The sequence below is a fragment of the Hyaena hyaena genome, unplaced genomic scaffold (genome assembly GCF_003009895.1).
Source record: "Hyaena hyaena isolate Hyena2069 unplaced genomic scaffold, ASM300989v1 scaffold_1157, whole genome shotgun sequence".
Lineage (NCBI taxonomy): Eukaryota > Metazoa > Chordata > Mammalia > Carnivora > Hyaenidae > Hyaena > Hyaena hyaena.
Genome location: NW_024081749.1, coordinates 189913 through 207564, shown reverse-complemented (window position 1 = coordinate 207564; position 17652 = coordinate 189913). Strand labels below are relative to the sequence as shown.

The 17652-nt window shown below is 36.5% G+C and overlaps 1 protein-coding gene across 1 annotated transcript in view; it reads left to right on the top strand.

The window, feature by feature from the left end:
* LOC120224153 (fibronectin type III domain containing protein 3C1-like) overlaps positions 1-16754 on the top strand; it is a 54179-nt gene extending 37425 nt beyond the window's left edge. Inside the window, exons 22-26 of the mRNA XM_039222367.1 lie at positions 4660-4934; positions 5275-5487; positions 5923-6089; positions 15573-15694; positions 16191-16754. Of these exons, the coding sequence (XP_039078298.1) occupies positions 4660-4934; positions 5275-5487; positions 5923-6089; positions 15573-15694; positions 16191-16529 (1116 nt within the window). The 3' untranslated portion in view covers positions 16530-16754. The remainder of the gene's footprint in view (positions 1-4659; positions 4935-5274; positions 5488-5922; positions 6090-15572; positions 15695-16190) is intronic.
* Positions 16755-17652: the final 898 nt, after the last annotated feature.

Genomic DNA, 17652 nt, shown 5'->3' with positions numbered 1-17652 from the left:
GGGAGTTCTATTGTTAGTTTCCTGAGGAACCTCCACACTGTTTTCCAGAGGGGCTGTACCAGTTTACATTCCCACCAACAGTGTAGGAGGGTGCCCGTTTCTCCACATCCTCGCCAGCATCTAGAGTTCTCTGATTTGCTCATTTTAGCCACTCTGACTGGCGCACTCTCACCACTTTTAATGTAGTACTGGAAGTGCTAACTTCAGTAATCAGACAACAAAAAGAAATAAAAGGCATCCAAATTGGCAAGGAAGAAGTCAAACTTTCACTATTTGCAAATGACGACACTCTATATAGAAAATTCAAAAGACTCCACAAAAATATTGCTAGAACTGATATAGGAAATTCAGCCAAAATGAAATGGACATATGAATATCCCTATGGTCATTAAAGTAATTGAATTCATAACTAAAAAGCCCCTGAGAAAGGAATCTCCATGTCCAGATAGTTTCGGTGGAGAATTCCACAAAGCATTTAAAGAAAAACTAACACAAATTTAAAATAATATTTTCCAGAAAATAAAGATGAGAGAGGTACCAATTCCTTTTATGAGGAAAGTATCACCCTAAAACCAAAATCAAAGAGTGTAGGAGGAAAAAAACCATTTGAAGTTATTTGAAGACAAATAACTCATTTAGATGCAAAAAACCCTCAACAACATAATGTCATATCAAATCCAGCACTGTACAAAAAGAATTATACACCATGACCAAGTGGGATTTATTTCAGTTATGCAACCCTAGTTTGAAATGGAAAATTAATGTAACTTTTTATACAAACAGGCTGGAGATTAAAAAAAATCATATGATCATATTAATTGACACAGAAAACACATTTTTAAAAATCCAATACCCATTAGTGTTCAAAAATATCTCAGAAAGGTAAGAATAGATGGGGACTTCTTCAACTTATACAGAGCATCTACAAAAAAACCTACAACTAACATCATACTTAACAGTGATTTCCTCTAAAAACAAAGCAAAGATGTCAGCTCTCACCACTCTTAATCTTAATTCAGTCATTGGAATACGGTGAGTAAAGGAAATAAAAGGCATACGGATTAGAAAGGAAGAAATAAAACTGTACTTATTCTATTTTTTTTTAATTTTAATGTTTTTTTTATTTTTGGGAGGGATAGAGACAGAGCATGAGCAAGGGAGGGAGGTCGGAGAGAGAGAGAGATGGAGACACAGAATCCAAAACAGGCGCCAGGGTCTGTGCTGTCAGCACAAAGCTCAACACAGGGCTCGAACTCACAAACCGTGAGGTCATGACTCGAGCCGAAATCAAACACTTAAACAACTGAACTACCCAGGTGCTCCAAAACTGTACTTATTTTGCAGAAAACATCTACATAGACTACCACAAGGAATGTACAAAAATCTCTGAGAACAAATATGTGAGGTCACCAAGGTTGCAGGATACAAGATAAACACCCCCAAAATAACCCATATTTCTATTTACTAACAACAAACATGTATGAACAGACATTTAAAACACAACACCATTATACTCTTTAGCTCCATCCATGCCATTGCAAATTGCTAGAGTATAATGCTAAGTGAAACAAGTTATTTAAAAAAAAATACATGTTTTCCCTCATATGTAGCATTTAAGAAAGAAAATAAATGAGCAAAGGAAAAAAAGAGAGAGACAAACCAAAAACCAGACTCTTAACTATGGACAACGAATTTATGCTTACCAGAGGGGAGGGGATGGAGTAATGGGTTAAATAGCTGATGAGGACTAAGGAGTGCACTTTTTGTGATGAGCACTAGGTGATGTATGGAATAGTTGAATCACTATATTGTGCACTTGTAACTATCATAACACTGTATGTTAACTATACTGGAATTTGAAATAAGAATGAATGAATGAATAAATAAATAAATAAATAAATAAACAATAAAGTATTTATTTTAAAATAGTACCATTTACAATCACTTCTAAGAAAATATTTAGGTATAAATCCAACAAAACATGTACTGTACATGCATGCTGAAAATTACATAATGCTGATTAATCAAAAAAGACCTAAGGGTGCCTGGGTGGCTCAGTCGGAAAAGCCTCCAACTTTGGCTCAGGTCATGATCTCACGTTCGTGGGTTTGAGCCCTGCATTGCGCTCTGTGCTGACAGCTCAGAGCCTGGAGCCTGCTTCGTATTCTGTGTCTCCCTGTCTCTCTGCCACTACCACTCTCATGCTCTGTCTTTCTCTGTCTCAAAAATAAATAACATTTTATAAATTTAAAGAAAGACCTAAATAACTAAAGAGACATACCATGTTCATAGATGGGAAGACTCAATATAGTAAAGAAATCAGCTTTTCCCAAGTAGATTTATAAGTTCAATGTCATTTCTATGGAAATCTCAACAAGTTTATTTATAGATATATACAATCTCATTCTAAATTTAATTTAGAAAGTCACCAGACCTAGAAAAATCAATCTTGAAAGAGAAAAAGAGGTGGGTGAAACCACTCTACCTAATGTTAAATCTTACTATTTAACTACAGTAATCAAGACAGTGTAGCATAGGGGCGCCTGGGTGGCTCAGTCGGTTAAGTGTCTGACTTCGATTCAGGTCATGATCTCACAGTTCGTGGGTTCAAGCCCCGCGTCAGGCTCTGTGTTGATGGCTATCTTGGAGCCTGGAGCCTGCTTCGGATTCTTTGTCTCCCTCTCTCTGACCCTCCCCTGCTCACACTGTCTCTCTCTCTCAGAAATAAATAAAACATTGAAAAAAAAGTGTAGTATTAGTGGAGGGAAAGTTACATAAGTCAATGAAACAAAATAGAGGACCCAGAGATCAATCCACATAAATAAGCCCAATTAATCTTTGGCAAAATGGGAAAGAGTTAACAATAGCCTTTTCAACAAGGTATACTGTAGAACCTGGTTATCTATAGGCAAAAAAAAGTTTTTTTAATCATATAATCCCTTATACAAAAATTAACTCAAAATGGACCATAGAGAATTGAAAATTAAAATGTAAAACTATAAAACTGTTAGAAAAAAATCACATAAGATCTTCAGAATCTAATGTAAATAAAGAGTTCTTAAACTTGATACCAAAAGCACAATCCATAAAATGAAGATTGATAAAATTGACCTTCTCAAACAAAAAATTTTACTTTGCATAAAATCTTTTGAGGAGGACAAAAAAGACAAGCACAGATTGGAAGAAAATCTTAACAAAACACATATCTGACAATGGACTAATATCTAGAATATATAAAGAACTCTAGAATGTTGACAATTAAAAAACCCAAACAACTCAATTACAAAATGGGCAAAAGATATAAAGAGACGATTCACAGAAGAGGATATATAGATGGCAAATAAACACATGAAAAGATCTACAATATTATTAGTCATTAGGGAAATGCATAATGAGATAACATGACACACTTATCAGAATGGGCTAATAAGAAACAGTAATAATACTAAATACTGGCAAAGATGTAAAGAAACTAATCATACATTTCTGGTAGGAATTACATCCACTCTGGAAAATAGTATGGGAGTTTCTTCCAAAACTAAACATGCACTTACTATGTGCTCAGCACTTTGGGGCACTTCTCCCAGAGAAATAAAAACTTATGTCCACAATAAAAACCTGTACATGGATGTGCATAACACCTTATTTGTAAAAGTCAAAAGCTAGAAACAATTCAGATTTCCTTCAACATGTAAATAGTTTAAGAAATTGTAGTATGTTCATTCTATGGCATACTATTTGGTAATAAAAAGAATCAAACTATTGATATACTCAACAACTCTGATGGATCTCAGAGGAATTATGCTGACTGGGAAAAAAAGCCTATCTGAAAAATTTAAATACTGCATTATTCCATTTATACAACATTCTTGGAATAGCAGAACTATAGTGTTTAAGAATAAATTACTAGTTGTAAGGAATTAGAAAAAGAGGGAAGGAAGTTGCTGTGCATATAAAAGTGTAGTGCAAGGGCTTCTTGCAGTGGAATATCTTAACTGCTGGTGATCACATTAAGCTATACATGTGACAAAATTGCATAGTACTATAAAAATGAGTATATGTAAAACGGGTGAAATCTGAATAATGTCAACAGATTTTATCAATGTCAGTTTCCTGATTGTAATTCTGTACTATAATTATACAAAATGTTCCTTTTGGGGTAAAATGTGTAAATTGTACATTTGAATCCACAATGATATCAAAATAAAAATAAAATATTTGTACAAAAATCAATAAAACCTTGTGAATGGATGTGAACTTCAGGCTATCACCAACAGAGATAGAAGCTACAAAATGAAGAAAAGGAAGGAACTTTGGTGGGCTAAGTTATAAGTTCAGTTTGGGTATATTTTCCCTGAAATGTCCATATTAGCAGTCTTCACTTACCTTCACACATTTAGACTTTTCTTACACATTCCTAAATATGCAACCTAAAGATTTTAGTATTGATGTGGGCATCTTTGAATCATCTTGTTTCATATTGCAATGTATAAACACATCAAATTAACATGTTACACACTTTAAGCTTACACAGAGTTATAAATCAATTATATGTCAATTTTTAAAACCACTTTCTTAGAATTTAAGGTTAAAAATTTATTTTGTTTTTATACACAAAACAAAGTAACAATGAAGCTCTAACAGAGTATACTTTTTCAGGCTGTAAACATAGCTGGAGTTGGACTGTTTGGAGGAACTGGCAGAGTAACCACACCAGCAACTGTACCAGCAGTAGTATCAATGCTACATGAAGTTGAAAACAAAGTTCCTGCCAAATTGGCATCATCTTGCATTGCCATTAAATGGGAGGAGCCAGATTGCCATGGCTCTCCAATCACTGGATATAACATTCAATATGGAGACAGAAAAATTCTGACTGTTGAAAGAGTAACAGAGTATCTTCTGAAAAATCTACAGCCTGATACCACATACAAGTAAGTTGCTTATATCTTACTTTGGGTAGACAAAAAGTTATTTGAGAATTTTGAACAAGTCTATATCTTTATGTTTTATATAGTCTACATATTCTTTGAAAGAGAATTTTACTGGTTCAGAAAAATTTGGCATTACTAAAAGCCAATTGTTCTCATCAAAAACTGTCAATAGTGATTATGCAAATTCAAGATTTGGGCTTCACAAATTTATCGCTAATAATATAATATGATGGTCAATATTCTTTCATAGGGTTACTAGAGACATAGCTTAAATGTAGAAACTTTTTTCCTTTCTAAATCCAAAATATTGTAGTTTAATATTTTTTCTTCTTACCACTAGAATCAGAATTCAAGCTATCAATCATTATGGACTAAGCCCTTTTAGCCAATCAATAAGAACCAAAACCAAGCCACTACCACTTGATCCTCCACATCTTGATTGTGTGGTCTATGGACACCAGAGCCTCAAACTGAAATGGGGTAACTCTTCAAGCAAAGTATTACTTTCCAACCTTATAAGCTACAATTTGTTAATAGGAGATCAATCTGGCAGGTAAGCTATTTGTACTATTAAACATGTATTACAATAAAAATGTTTTAAAATTTCCTATCAAACCTATAACCCAAAGTGGTTTCAATGAACTGATAGATGTGAAATCAGTATATTATTATGTTAAACATATTTTGTTTAATTCCTACTGATAATTTAGCTCACTAGTTTTTCGTCTTTAAAAACACTTCTTCCTTTTTATAACATACATTAATACCAGGGAATAGAAGTTACTAAAGAAATATGAAAGCCAACACCTTGCTGTTATGATATATACAACCTGATTTTTTCCCTTTTATGTTGTACATACCTGGCTTCAAGTTCTTTTATTTAAGCCTTACTGATGTGCCAGTTTCAAGTCAGATATATAGAGATATGTGTACCTGAATAACTGTTTATTAATAATATTGCTTCTCCCATCTTGATTCCCACTACCAGATTTTCTATCATTTACCATGGACCTTGTCAGACTTACAAAGTGAACAGACTGAGTGAATATACTCAATACAAATTTAAAATACAAACATGCACTAAAGCTGGTGAGGGACCACTGTCTGGTATCTACACTTTCACTACAACCAAAATTCCACCAGCCACAATTAAAGGTAAGTATTATAAGCGAGGCAATGAAGGTTGCATTAATAGGACCTCCGATAGTTCATATATAAAATTCCGCAGTAGGGGCGCCTGGGTGGCTTAGTCGGTTGGGCGTCCGACTTTCGCTTAGGTCATGATCTCGCGGTTCGTGGGTTCGAGCCCCGCGTCGGGCTCTGTGCTGACTGCCAGCTCAGAGCCTGAAGCCTGTTTCAATCTGTGACTGCCTCTCTCTCTGGCCCTCCCCTCCTCACGCTGTCTCTCTCTCTCTCTCCTAGAAATAAATAAAAAACATTTAAAAAAAATTAAAATTCCGCAGTAAGGCTTACTTTAAATGTTCAACTCCATCGTTTGCCTCTTAATTTTATTGATTGTTTCCCTTGCCATGCAGAAGCTTTTTCTCTTGAGGAGATCCCAAAAGTTCGTTTTTACTCTTGATTCCCTTGCCTTTGGGAATGTGTCAAGTAAGAAGATGCTGCAGTTGAGGTCAAGAAGGTTGTTTCCTGCTTTCTCCTCTAGGGTTTTGATAGTTTCCCGTCTCACATTCAGGTCCTTTATCCATTTTGAGTTTATTTTTTAGTATGGTGTGAGACAGTGATATAATTTCATTCTTCTGCATGTTGCTGCTCCGTTCTACCAGCACCATTTGTTAAAGAGGCTGCCTTTTGTCCATTGGATACTCTTTCCCACTTTGTCAAAGAGTAATTCGTCGTACATTTGTGGGTCCAATTCTGAGTTCTCTATTCTGTTCCATTCATCTATGTGTCTGTTTTTGTGCCAATACCATACTGTCTTGAAGATTACAGCTTTGTAGTAGAGGTTAAAGTCTGGGATGGTGATGCCTCCATTTTGTTTTCTTCTTCAGTATTACTTTGACTATTCGGGGTCTTTTGTGGTTCCATACAAATTTTAGGATCATTTATTCTAGCCCTGAGAAGAATGATGGTGCAATTTTGATTGGGATTGCATTGAATGTGTAGATTGCTTTGGGTAGTAATGACATTTTACCTATATTTATCCTTCCAGTCCATGAGCATGGAATGTTTTTCCATTTCTTTGTGTCTTCTTCAATTTCCTTCATAAGATTTTGATAGTTTTCATCATACAGATTTCTTATATACTTGGTTAGATTTATTACTAGGTATTTTATGGTTTTTTTGTGCAATTGTGAATAGGATCAGTTTCTTGATTTCTCTTTCTGTGGCCTCTTTATTGGTGTATAAAAATGCAACCGATTTCTGTACGTTGACTTTGTACCTTACAACTTTACTGAATTCTTGGATCAGTTCTAGTAGGCTTCTGGTGGAGTCTGTCGGATTTTCTATGTAGAGTATCATGTCGTCTGCGAAAAGTGAAAGTTTGACTTCTTCTTTGCCAATTCTGATGCCTTTGATTTCCTTTTGTTCTCTGCTTGCTGATGCTAAGACTTCCAGCACTATGTTAAACAACAGTGGTGAGAGTGGACATCTCTGTCGTGTTCCTGATTTCAGGGGGGAAAGCTCTCAGTTTGTCGCCATTGAGGATGATAGCTGAGGGCTTCGCATAGATGGCTTTTATGATGTTTAAGTAAGTTCCTTCTATCCCGACTTTCTCAAGGGTCTTTATTAAGAAGGGATGCTGTATCTTGTCAAATGCTTTCTCTTTATCGACAGGATCATATGGTTTTTATCTTTTCTTAATATGATGTATCACATTGATTGATTTGTGAATCTTTAACCAGCCCTGTAACCCAGGAATGAATCCCATTTGATCATTGTGGATAATTCTTTTTATGTGCTGTTGAATTCGAGTTGCTAGTATCTTGTTGAAGATTTTTGCATCCATATTCATCAAGGATATTGGCCTGTAGTTCTCTTTTTTTGCTGGGTCTCTGTCTGATTTGGGAATCAAAGTGATGCTGGCTTCGTAAAATGAGTCCAGAAGTTTTCCTTCCATTTCTATCTTTTTGGAATAGCTTGAGAAGAATGGGTATTAATTCTGTTTTAAATGTCTAGTAGAATTCCCCACGGAAGCCATCTGGCCCAGGGCTCTTATTTGTTGGGAGACTTTTGATTACAGATTCAATTTCATCACTAGTTATGGGTCTGTTCAGATTTTCTATCTCTTCTCGTGTGAATTTTGGTAGTGTGTGTTTAGGAATTTGTCCATTTCTTCTAAGTTGTCTAGTTTGTTGGCATATAATGTTTCATAGTATTCCCTGATAACTGCTTGAATTTCTGAAGGGTTGGTTGTACTGTCCATTTTCATTAATGATTTTGTCTATTTGAGTGCTCTATCTTTTCTTTTTGAGAAGGCTGGCTAAAGGTTTGTCAATTTTGCTTATTTTTTCAAAAAACCAACTCTTGGTTTTATTAATCTGTTCAACTTTTTTTTTTATTCTATATTGTTTATTTCTGCCCTGATTTTTATTATTTCTCTTCTCCTACTGGGTAAAGGGTGCTCTTGTTGCTCTCCTTCTAATTCCTTTAGGTGCACTGTTAGATTTTGTTCTTGCGCTTTTTCTAATTTCTTGAAATAGTCCTGGAGTGCAATGTATCTTCCTCTGAGGACTGCCTTTGCCGCCTCCCATAGAGTTTGGATTGTTGTATTTTCCTTTTCATTTCTTTCCATATCGTTTTTAATTTCTTCTCTAATTGCCTGATTGGTACATTCATTCTTTAGTAGGGAGTTCTTTAACCTCCATGTTTTTGGAGGTTTTCAGGACTTCTTCCTGTGGTTGATTTTAAGTTTCATAGCATTGTGATCTGAAACTGTGCATGGTATGATCTCAATTCTTTTATATTTATTGAAGGCAGCTTTATGTCCCAATATGTGATCTATCTTGGAGAATGTGCCATGCGCACTTGAGAAGAAAGTGAATTCCCTGGCCTCAGGATGTAGAGTTCTAAATATATCTGTCAGATCCATCTGGTCCAATGTGACATTCAAGTCCATTGTTTCTTTAATGATTTTCTGTCTAGTTGATCTATCCATTGCTGTAAGTGGAGTATTAAAGTCCCCTCCTATAGCATATACTTATCCATAATATTGTGTCTGTTTGTGATTAACTGTTTCATGTATTTAGGTGCCTCCGTATTTGCTATGTAGACATTTATCATTGTTAGCTCTTCCTGACTGATAGACCCTGTAATTATTACATAATGCCCTTCTTCATCTCTTGTTACTGCCTTTACTTTAAAGTCTAGTTTGTCTGATATATGTATAGCTACTCCAGCTTTCTTTTGACTTCTAGTAGCATGATATATATTTCTCCATCCCCTTACTTTCAATCTGAAGGTGTCCTCGGGTCTAAAATGACTTTCTTGTAGACCGCAAATAGATGGATTTTGGGGTTTTTTTAATCCATTCTGCTATCCTATGTGTTTTGATTGGAGCATTTAGTCCATCTACATTCAGTGTTATTATTCAAAAATATGGGTTTAGAGTCATTGTGTTCTTTGTAGGATTCATGCTTGTGGTTGTGTCTCTGGTATCTTTTGTTCCTTGCAACATTTCCCTCATAGAGTCCCCCTCAGTATTTCTTGTAGGGCTTATTTAGTGGTGACAAATGCTTTCCATTTTTGTTTCTTTGGAAAGACTTTTATCTCTCCTTCTATTCTGAATGACAGTCTTGCTGGATAGAGGATTCTTGGCTAAAGATTTTTCCTGTTCATCACATTGAAGATTTCCTACCATTCCTTTCTGGCCTGTCAAGTTTCAGTAGATAGGTCTGTCACCACTTTGATAGGTCTCCCTTTGTATGTTGGGCCCTTTTATCCCTAGCTGCTTTCAGAATTCTCTCTTTGTCCTTATATTTTGCCAGTTTCGCTATGATATGTCTTGCAGAAGATCGATTCAAGTTACATTTGAGGGGTGTTCTCTGTGCCTCTTGGATTTCAATGTCTGTTTCCTTCCCCGGATTGGGGAAGTTCTCTATTATTTGTTCTAGGACTCTTTCAGCATCTTTCCCTCTCTCTTCCTTTCTGGAATTCCTATGATACGGATATTCCGTTTGATTGTATCTCTCAGCTCTCGAACTCTCTTTTCGCGTTCCTGGATCAGTTTATCTCTCTTTTTCTCTACTTCCTGTTTTTCTATAATTGTGTCTTCTGATTCACCTATTCTTCTCTCTGTTTCTTCAGTCCGTTCATTGGACGCCTCTTTCTTATTATGCATCTTATTTATAGCATTTTTAATTCATTACAAGAATTTTTAAGCTCCACAGTCTTTGTAGCTTATATCTGTTTTGAGCAGTTCTTTAGCTACATTTCTTCCTGGAATTCATTTAGAGGAGAGTTCTTCCATTTCGTCATATTGGCTAGCTTTTTGTCTCTTGTTAGTTTTAGAAGCTTCTAATGCACTCTGCACCTCTGAATACTGCTGTATTAAAGAAGGCTCTTTGTCCAGGGCCTGTCCGTTCAGGAAGTTTTCTTTGAATGGTATCTCTTGGTCTCTCTTGTTGAGACTTTGGTTATTTTATTTCCCTACTTGTAGTGGTATTTGGGACTCTCCACCATGTGTACTTTGGCTTGTTTCTTGAGGTAGCCCTGGAAAGAAAACAGACAGACAAACACACAGGGAACAAAGGAACACAAACGCACAAACAAATCTAACAAACACGTAAACCGAAGGGGAAAAAGAGAAAAAAAAGAAGGGAAAAAAAAGAGGAAAGGGGAAAAACACATAATGAAAATAAAAATGAAGAAAAAAGAAAGAACAAAGGACAGTCTAAAAGCATAAAACCAGAAATCCCAGCTACAAATAAAGAGCCGGGTGTATGCAGTGCTGATGGAAGAGCATATACAAAGAGAGAAATGACAGGGCAGGTAAGAAGTGAAATTGGAAGAGAAATAACCAGGCAGAGAGACTAAGAGGCTTAATTCAGAGAGAGAAAGAGGAGAATATGGTAAGAGGTGAGGAGAAAGAAACAAAGATAATATTACTCAGAGAGACTATATAGTCTGATTACTCCAGAGAGAAAGAGAGAGAAAGGTAGAGATGGAGGTGTAGAATATACATTTAGAGAATGGATTAAATGTGACTGTTTAAGCAAGGCAGTGACCAGGGTCCCCAGTCCAGCAGAGGGGAGAGATACGAATGAGACAAGGGAAAATATATCTGAATAGAAAGAATTGATCTAGAATTAATCACGGTAGTGCATCCATGTTGGTCTTGACCTGGGCTCCGGTTAAATAAAAAAGCAGCTCTCTAGCGGGGATGGACATGTTTTGGTGCAGGCTGGTCTTAGCCTCCAATGCATCCTGCGGGTCGCTCCATGTGGTCCCGCCTTATTGGTTGTGGGGAGAAAAATGGCTGCATGCCAGGCCCTTCTCAAACCAAGCATTGCAACTCACTCTTTTAGGTCCAATTTCTCTGTGCTGCCGGCATAGCGAAGGCAGGCAGTGCTCTATGTCCCAAGTCATACTTCGTTTCCAGATTTTAGTCCTCACACCCCATTGATACCACCCGAAATATAAACCCACAGGCCAAGTCCCTCCGAGCAGTTTCAAGCCTCTCGCCTCCCCACTGGGAATCAAGCCTAGCCAGAAGGGTGGCGGAGCGGTTTCAGGCGCGCCACTTCCCCTCCAGGTCAAGCTGGTGAGCAGAGGAGCAGTTTCTCCTGGCGTCGCCTGGGACCAATGGGTCCCACTCAAGGTCAGCTGCACAGCTGGAAACCGGATCCCTCTGTGTCCCTGGCTGAGGTTTTTCTCTTATCCAGGGACAGGGACAGTTCCTTGAGCAGTTTCAGCTGCTCTTTCTTTTCCCCTTGACCCACCAGAGCTCCCTGCAAAGGGGGCTCCCTTCCCTCCCTCAGTGTCTCTGGTCCCAGCCCGTTTTTATCTTCCCCAGTTTGCATTGACACTATAAGTTTTCTCAGCGGACTCTGTCTCCTTTTCCTCTCAAACTCCTGGATTCTGTAAGGGTTCCTATGGCTTCAAGCCTTCTCCATTTGAGAGATGGGGGCGAGTGAAATGTACGGAGTTCCGTACTTCTGTGCCATCTCCACCTGGAGAATTTTTTCATTCATGGTCATCAGGAATAGTGGTCGTTAATTCTCTTTTTTAATGGAGTCTTTATCTGGTTTTGGTATCAGGGCACTGCTGGCCTCATAGAATGAGTTTGGAAGTTTTCCTTCCTTCTCTGTTTTTTGGATGGTTTGAGAAGAGGTATTCGCTCTTCTCTAAATGCTTGGAAGAATTCTCCTGTGAAGCCATCTGTCCTCGACATATATTTGTTGGTTATTTTTTGACTACTGATGCGATTTTATTGCTGGCTATTAGTCTTTTGATGTTTTTTTTTTTTTTTCATTTCTTCCTGTTTCAGCTGTGGTACTTTATGTGTTTCTAGGAATTTATCCATTTCTTCCAGGTTGTCCAATGTATTGCCATATAATTTGTCATAATATTCTCTTACAATTGTTTATATTTCTGTGGTGTCGGTTATTTCTCCTCTCTCGTTTGTCATTTTATTTATTTGTGTCCTTTTTCTTTTCTTTTTGATAACTCTGGCTATGAGTTTGTTTATTTTATTTACCTTTTCAAAGTACCAGTTCCTGTTTCATTGATCTGTTCTATTGTGGGTTTTGTGTTTGTTTGTTTGTTTGTTTCTGTATCATTTATTTTTGCTCTACCATTTATTATTTCCTTGTTTCTGGGTTTAGGCTTTATGTGATTTTTTTCTAGTTCCTTTAGGTGTAAAGTTAGGTTCCTTTAGGTTGTTGATTTGAGATTTTTCTTGATTCTTAAGGTCTGCCTGCATTGCTATATACATCCTTCTCAGGACCACTTTTTGCTGCATCCCAAAAGTTTTGGACCACTTGTTTTCATTTTCATTTTCTTCCATGTATTCTTTTATCTCTTTTTTTGATTTCCTGGTTGACTCATTCATTGTTTAGTAGCATGTTGCTTAACCTCTATGTATCTGTGGCCTTTCCAAATATTTTCTTCTGGTTGAATTAAAGTTTCTTAGTGTTATGATCAGAAAATATGCATAGTATGAGATTGATCTTTTTGTATCTGTTGAGGCCTTATTTTTGACCTGATGTCTGATTTATTCTAATATTACATTGGCTCTTGAAAAGAATGTATATTTTGCTGCTTTAGGATGGAATGTTCTGAATATATCTGTTAAGAACATCTGGTCCAGAGTGTCATTCAAAGTCATTGTTTCCTTGTTGATTTTCTGCATATGTGACCTGTCCATTGATGTAAGTAGAGTGTTAAAGCACCCTACTATTGTTGTATTATTATCAATTAGTTCCTTTATGTTTGTTATTGTTGTACATATTTGGGTCTTTTCAAATTAGGGACATAAATATTTACAATTGTTATATCTTCTTGTTGGGCTGTCTCCTTTATTATGATATAGTGCTCTTCTTTATTTCTTGCTAAAGTCTTCGTTTTAATGTCTAATTTGTGCAATATAATTATTGCAACTCTGGCTTTCCTTTGACATCCATTTGCATGACAAATATTTCTTCATCACCTCACTTTCAATCTACATGTGTGTTTAGATCTAAAGTGAGTCTTTTGTAGGCGGCATATAGATGGGTCTTGTTTTTTAGTTTTTTATCCAGTCTCACATGTCTTTTGATTGGAGCATTTAATTCATTCACATTCAAAGTAATCGATAGATATGCATTTATTGCCATTTTATTACTTGTTTTTTCATTGTTTCTAGAGATTTTCTCTGATCCATTACTGTCTTTGTGACTTATAGCCTTTCCTTTCCACTCAAAGAGTCCCCTTCAATATTTCTTTTTTTTTCCCCCCTTCAATATTTCTTGCAGGACTGATGTAGTGGTCACAAACCTTTTAGTTTAATTTTGTCTGGGGAACTCTTTTTCTCTCCTTCTATTCTCTGTGATAGGTTTGCTGGATGGAGTATTCCTACGTGCAGATTTTTCCCATTCAATACTTTGAATATACCATATCACTCCATTTTTGTTTGCCAAGTTTCTGTTCAGAAATCTCCAGCTAGACTTATGGGTCTTCCTTAGTACATTAAGGGTTTCTTGGTCTTGTTGCGTTTAAGAAATTGCACTATATTTTGCAATTTACAATATCTCTTGTTGTTGCCCTGCTTTTTTTTTTTTTTTTTTTTTTTTTTTTTTTTTTTTTTTTTTTTTTTTTTTTTTTTTTTTTTTNTTTTTTTTTTTTTTTTTTTTTTTTTTTTTACCATTTTGATGGGAGTTCTCTGTGCCAGCTGGATCTGGATTTCTGTTTCCTTCCCCAGATTAGGGAAGTATTCATCTATTATTTTCTCACATAAATTTTCTGCCCTCTTTTCTGTCTCTTCTACTTATGGGATTCCTATAACATGAATGTTACTACACTTGATGGAATCAGTGAGTTCCCTAAGTCTATTCTCATGTTCCATTAATTCTTCTTTCTCTCTTTTGTTCAGTTTCATTATTTTCCATTATTTTTTTCTTCTCGGTCATTAATTCATTCCTGTGCTTCTCACAGCCTGATGTTCATTGCTTTGAGCCTATTTCCAATCTATTGGATTCTTCATTTCTGATTCTTTTTTAATTCTTTTATCTCTGTGGTAAGGGTCTCTCTCATGTCTTCGAGTGTTTTCTCAAGCCCACTGAGTACCCTTATGATTGTTGCATCAAATTCTCCATCAGGCACGTTATTTATATCTGCTTTTCTTAGATCTCTCCCATGGCCTTATCTTTTTCTTTCATTTGGGATAAATTCCTCTGTCTTGGCATTTTGTCTAAGTCTCTGCCTTCTCTGTGTTAGAAAAACCAATTATGTCCTGCTTCTGGATGTAATGGCTTTATGAAGAGCCCATGTAATGTCCAGGATCTGGTGAGTCAGGGAGTGTCTCTGATGTGTGCTTCGTGTGCTCTGCTTTTGTGTTTTGGCTGCTTTATCCCTCAGGCCAGTCATCTTCACAAGCTCCCCTTGCCTGCTCTGGGCAGTTTTTGGCTCTAGCCTGAATATGGTGAGTGTTAACTAGGTGTGCTCTGGTATGCTTGAGAAATGAGACCTGATACTACTTCCACTAAAACCAAGTCCCTTGCAGAACTCTCTGATTGGAAAATGTATGGGCAAGGGTTTGTTCTGGTTTTCTACGGGAATGGTCCATCACACTGGGACCGAAAACTTGTCGAAGGGCATAACTTCCAGAGCACAGGTGTGTGGGGCTTGGTATAAACAAATTAGGCAGCCAGTATAGATGCCATACTGCTTCCTGCAAGTGGCTCTGTGTTTATGCTTAGTGGCAGGGAGGGAAATTCGGTGCCAGCCAGCTACTTTGTTCACAGAGAGGCATCTTCATAAATGACTGCCTCTCAGGGAAGTACTCCAAGAAGAGTGAGTTATCTCCCTCCCACGTGCACCAGGCATTCTTCAGATCCCTGTTTCCTTGCTTTATGCCCCTGGGTTGTTTGCCTGCCTTCTCTCCAGGAGCAGGGCAGTGCGTTCAGGTCTCTATCCTAGCCAAGTTTACTGAGGTCATCTAGGAAAAATTAAAACTTCTACACTGAAATTCTCTTTTCCTAGCACCTAAATTACAGCATGTGAACAGTAATACTTGTGAAGTCAAATGGAAGTCTTTGGAGCCAATAAAAGGAGATCCCATTATTTACAACCTTCAACTCATCACTGATAAGGGAACTGACCTGGTAAATTTTTGCAAATTTAGTCTTTAAAATTTTATAATTTTATATCCTACTTGGATTGAGCTCTTGTTGTGGAATAAGACATCCTTTATAATGTTTAAATAATGAAATATTATCCAAAAGTCCTAGCTTCCCCCTAAAGTTTTATGTATATATTACTTATTTTGGAACAATTTGCTTATTCACTTAAATAACATATCTTGACTGAATGATTTGATATTTCTAGGTTTCACTGACCACATGCACAACTCCTTCTAAACCAAATGAAATTAAAGTTTAACAATTATAAGTCTTTGTTATTTCTTACATGGAACAAAATTACCTGAACAGTACAGGGTCCTCATGATATTATAGACTATAAGAGTAATTTTGTTGTTGTTGTGAACATATTTATGAGATGAATCGGTTAATTCATATTTTTCTTGTTGTCAAAAAACTATACCATATTATTTCATTTGGCAAAACAATATAATTTTCACTTTGTCTCAATTTTCTTTAGATTTACAAAGGACCAAACACTTCATTCTCTTTTTCCAAATTTGTCACAAATTCACATTATCGCTTCAAGGTCTGTGCTGGACGCCAATATCAGACTTCTGCTGGGCTACAAGAGCTCTGGGGACCATATAGCCCCAGCACTCTTTTCTCAACACATAAGCAACATCTAGGGCCTGGGAAAGGCGGTGGACGAAAGGGAAGAAACAGCCCTAGTGAAGAGAAAAAAGAAAAGCCCAGAATAGAGATGAGTGATGATACATTTATTCTAATCCTTGTGATAGGATTTGCACTAGTTGCTATTTTGTGTGCTGTTGTAATTCAATATTTTCTAATCAACTAATTTTTATGCTTTTCACCTTTTAAGGAGGTTCTAAAATAAATTACATCAAGAATAGGTATATCTAGATACATCTCAATTATTACTTAAAAGTAAATCTGATTTGGTATAAATCCTTGTAAGCATTCACCTAACAGCAAAGGAACTGCTTTACACTAAAAAAATTCATTGTGACAACAGAAGAGATTTTAGGAAATAGGTCTAGTTTAAACTTGAGAATGTTAGTAACAAAAACAGTTCCACTATTATGTAAAACTGTCTAGAACCTCTCATGAAAACCATTTCCAGCCTTAATTTTTCTAATTAATATTTTGTAAATTTCTTAGAATTATGAGAGGATAACAGCATTTTGGAATTTCATTTAGAAAAAAGTGGGAAAATCAATTCTATATGTCAACTTACAATCATATGAAATAATAAAAAACATATCTACCAACTATCTGTACTGTAATTTTTTCAAAGTAACGTATTTAGCTGTTTGTCTTGTGCCCTGGTAAATACTTGGATAGTATGTAAATAGTAACTTAGGGCACTTTAGGAGTAGAAGTTGGAAAGTGGGAAGCCATTTTATACTGTTCTAAAACTTTTAAAATACATGCAGTGGTGGTTACCTTCTATTCAGAATCATTAAACATACTCATATTTGTACACAACATATTAAAATGATTTCTTTTGAGACGCCTGGGTGACTCAGTCCACTGAGCGCTCAACTTTGGCACATGTCATTGAACTCACAGTTCATGAGTTCAAGCCCTGCTGAGAGCTCAGAGCCTGAAGACTTCTTCAGATTCTGTGTGTGTCTCTCTCTCTGCTCCTCCCCTGCTCGCTCACTCGCTCTCTCTCTCTCTCAAAAATAAATAAACATTAAAAAAATTTAATGATTTCTTTTGGTGAGAGACAGACTAGCACACAAGGTAGTTCATGGGGAAGATGAATCCCCATAGCAATTGGCTTGGAAAGTGACAGGGGCTAAATTTTGTGGTTTCTTGCAACCAACAGGACTTAAAGCCTGGAGCGTTAAAGGTCAATGGTCTTGGCTGGAATAGAGCCCAGAGGGCAGTGTGCTGCTCTGTGGGGATGGTGGGAAGATGGCGGGGAGACAAACAACCTGTTGATGCACAACATG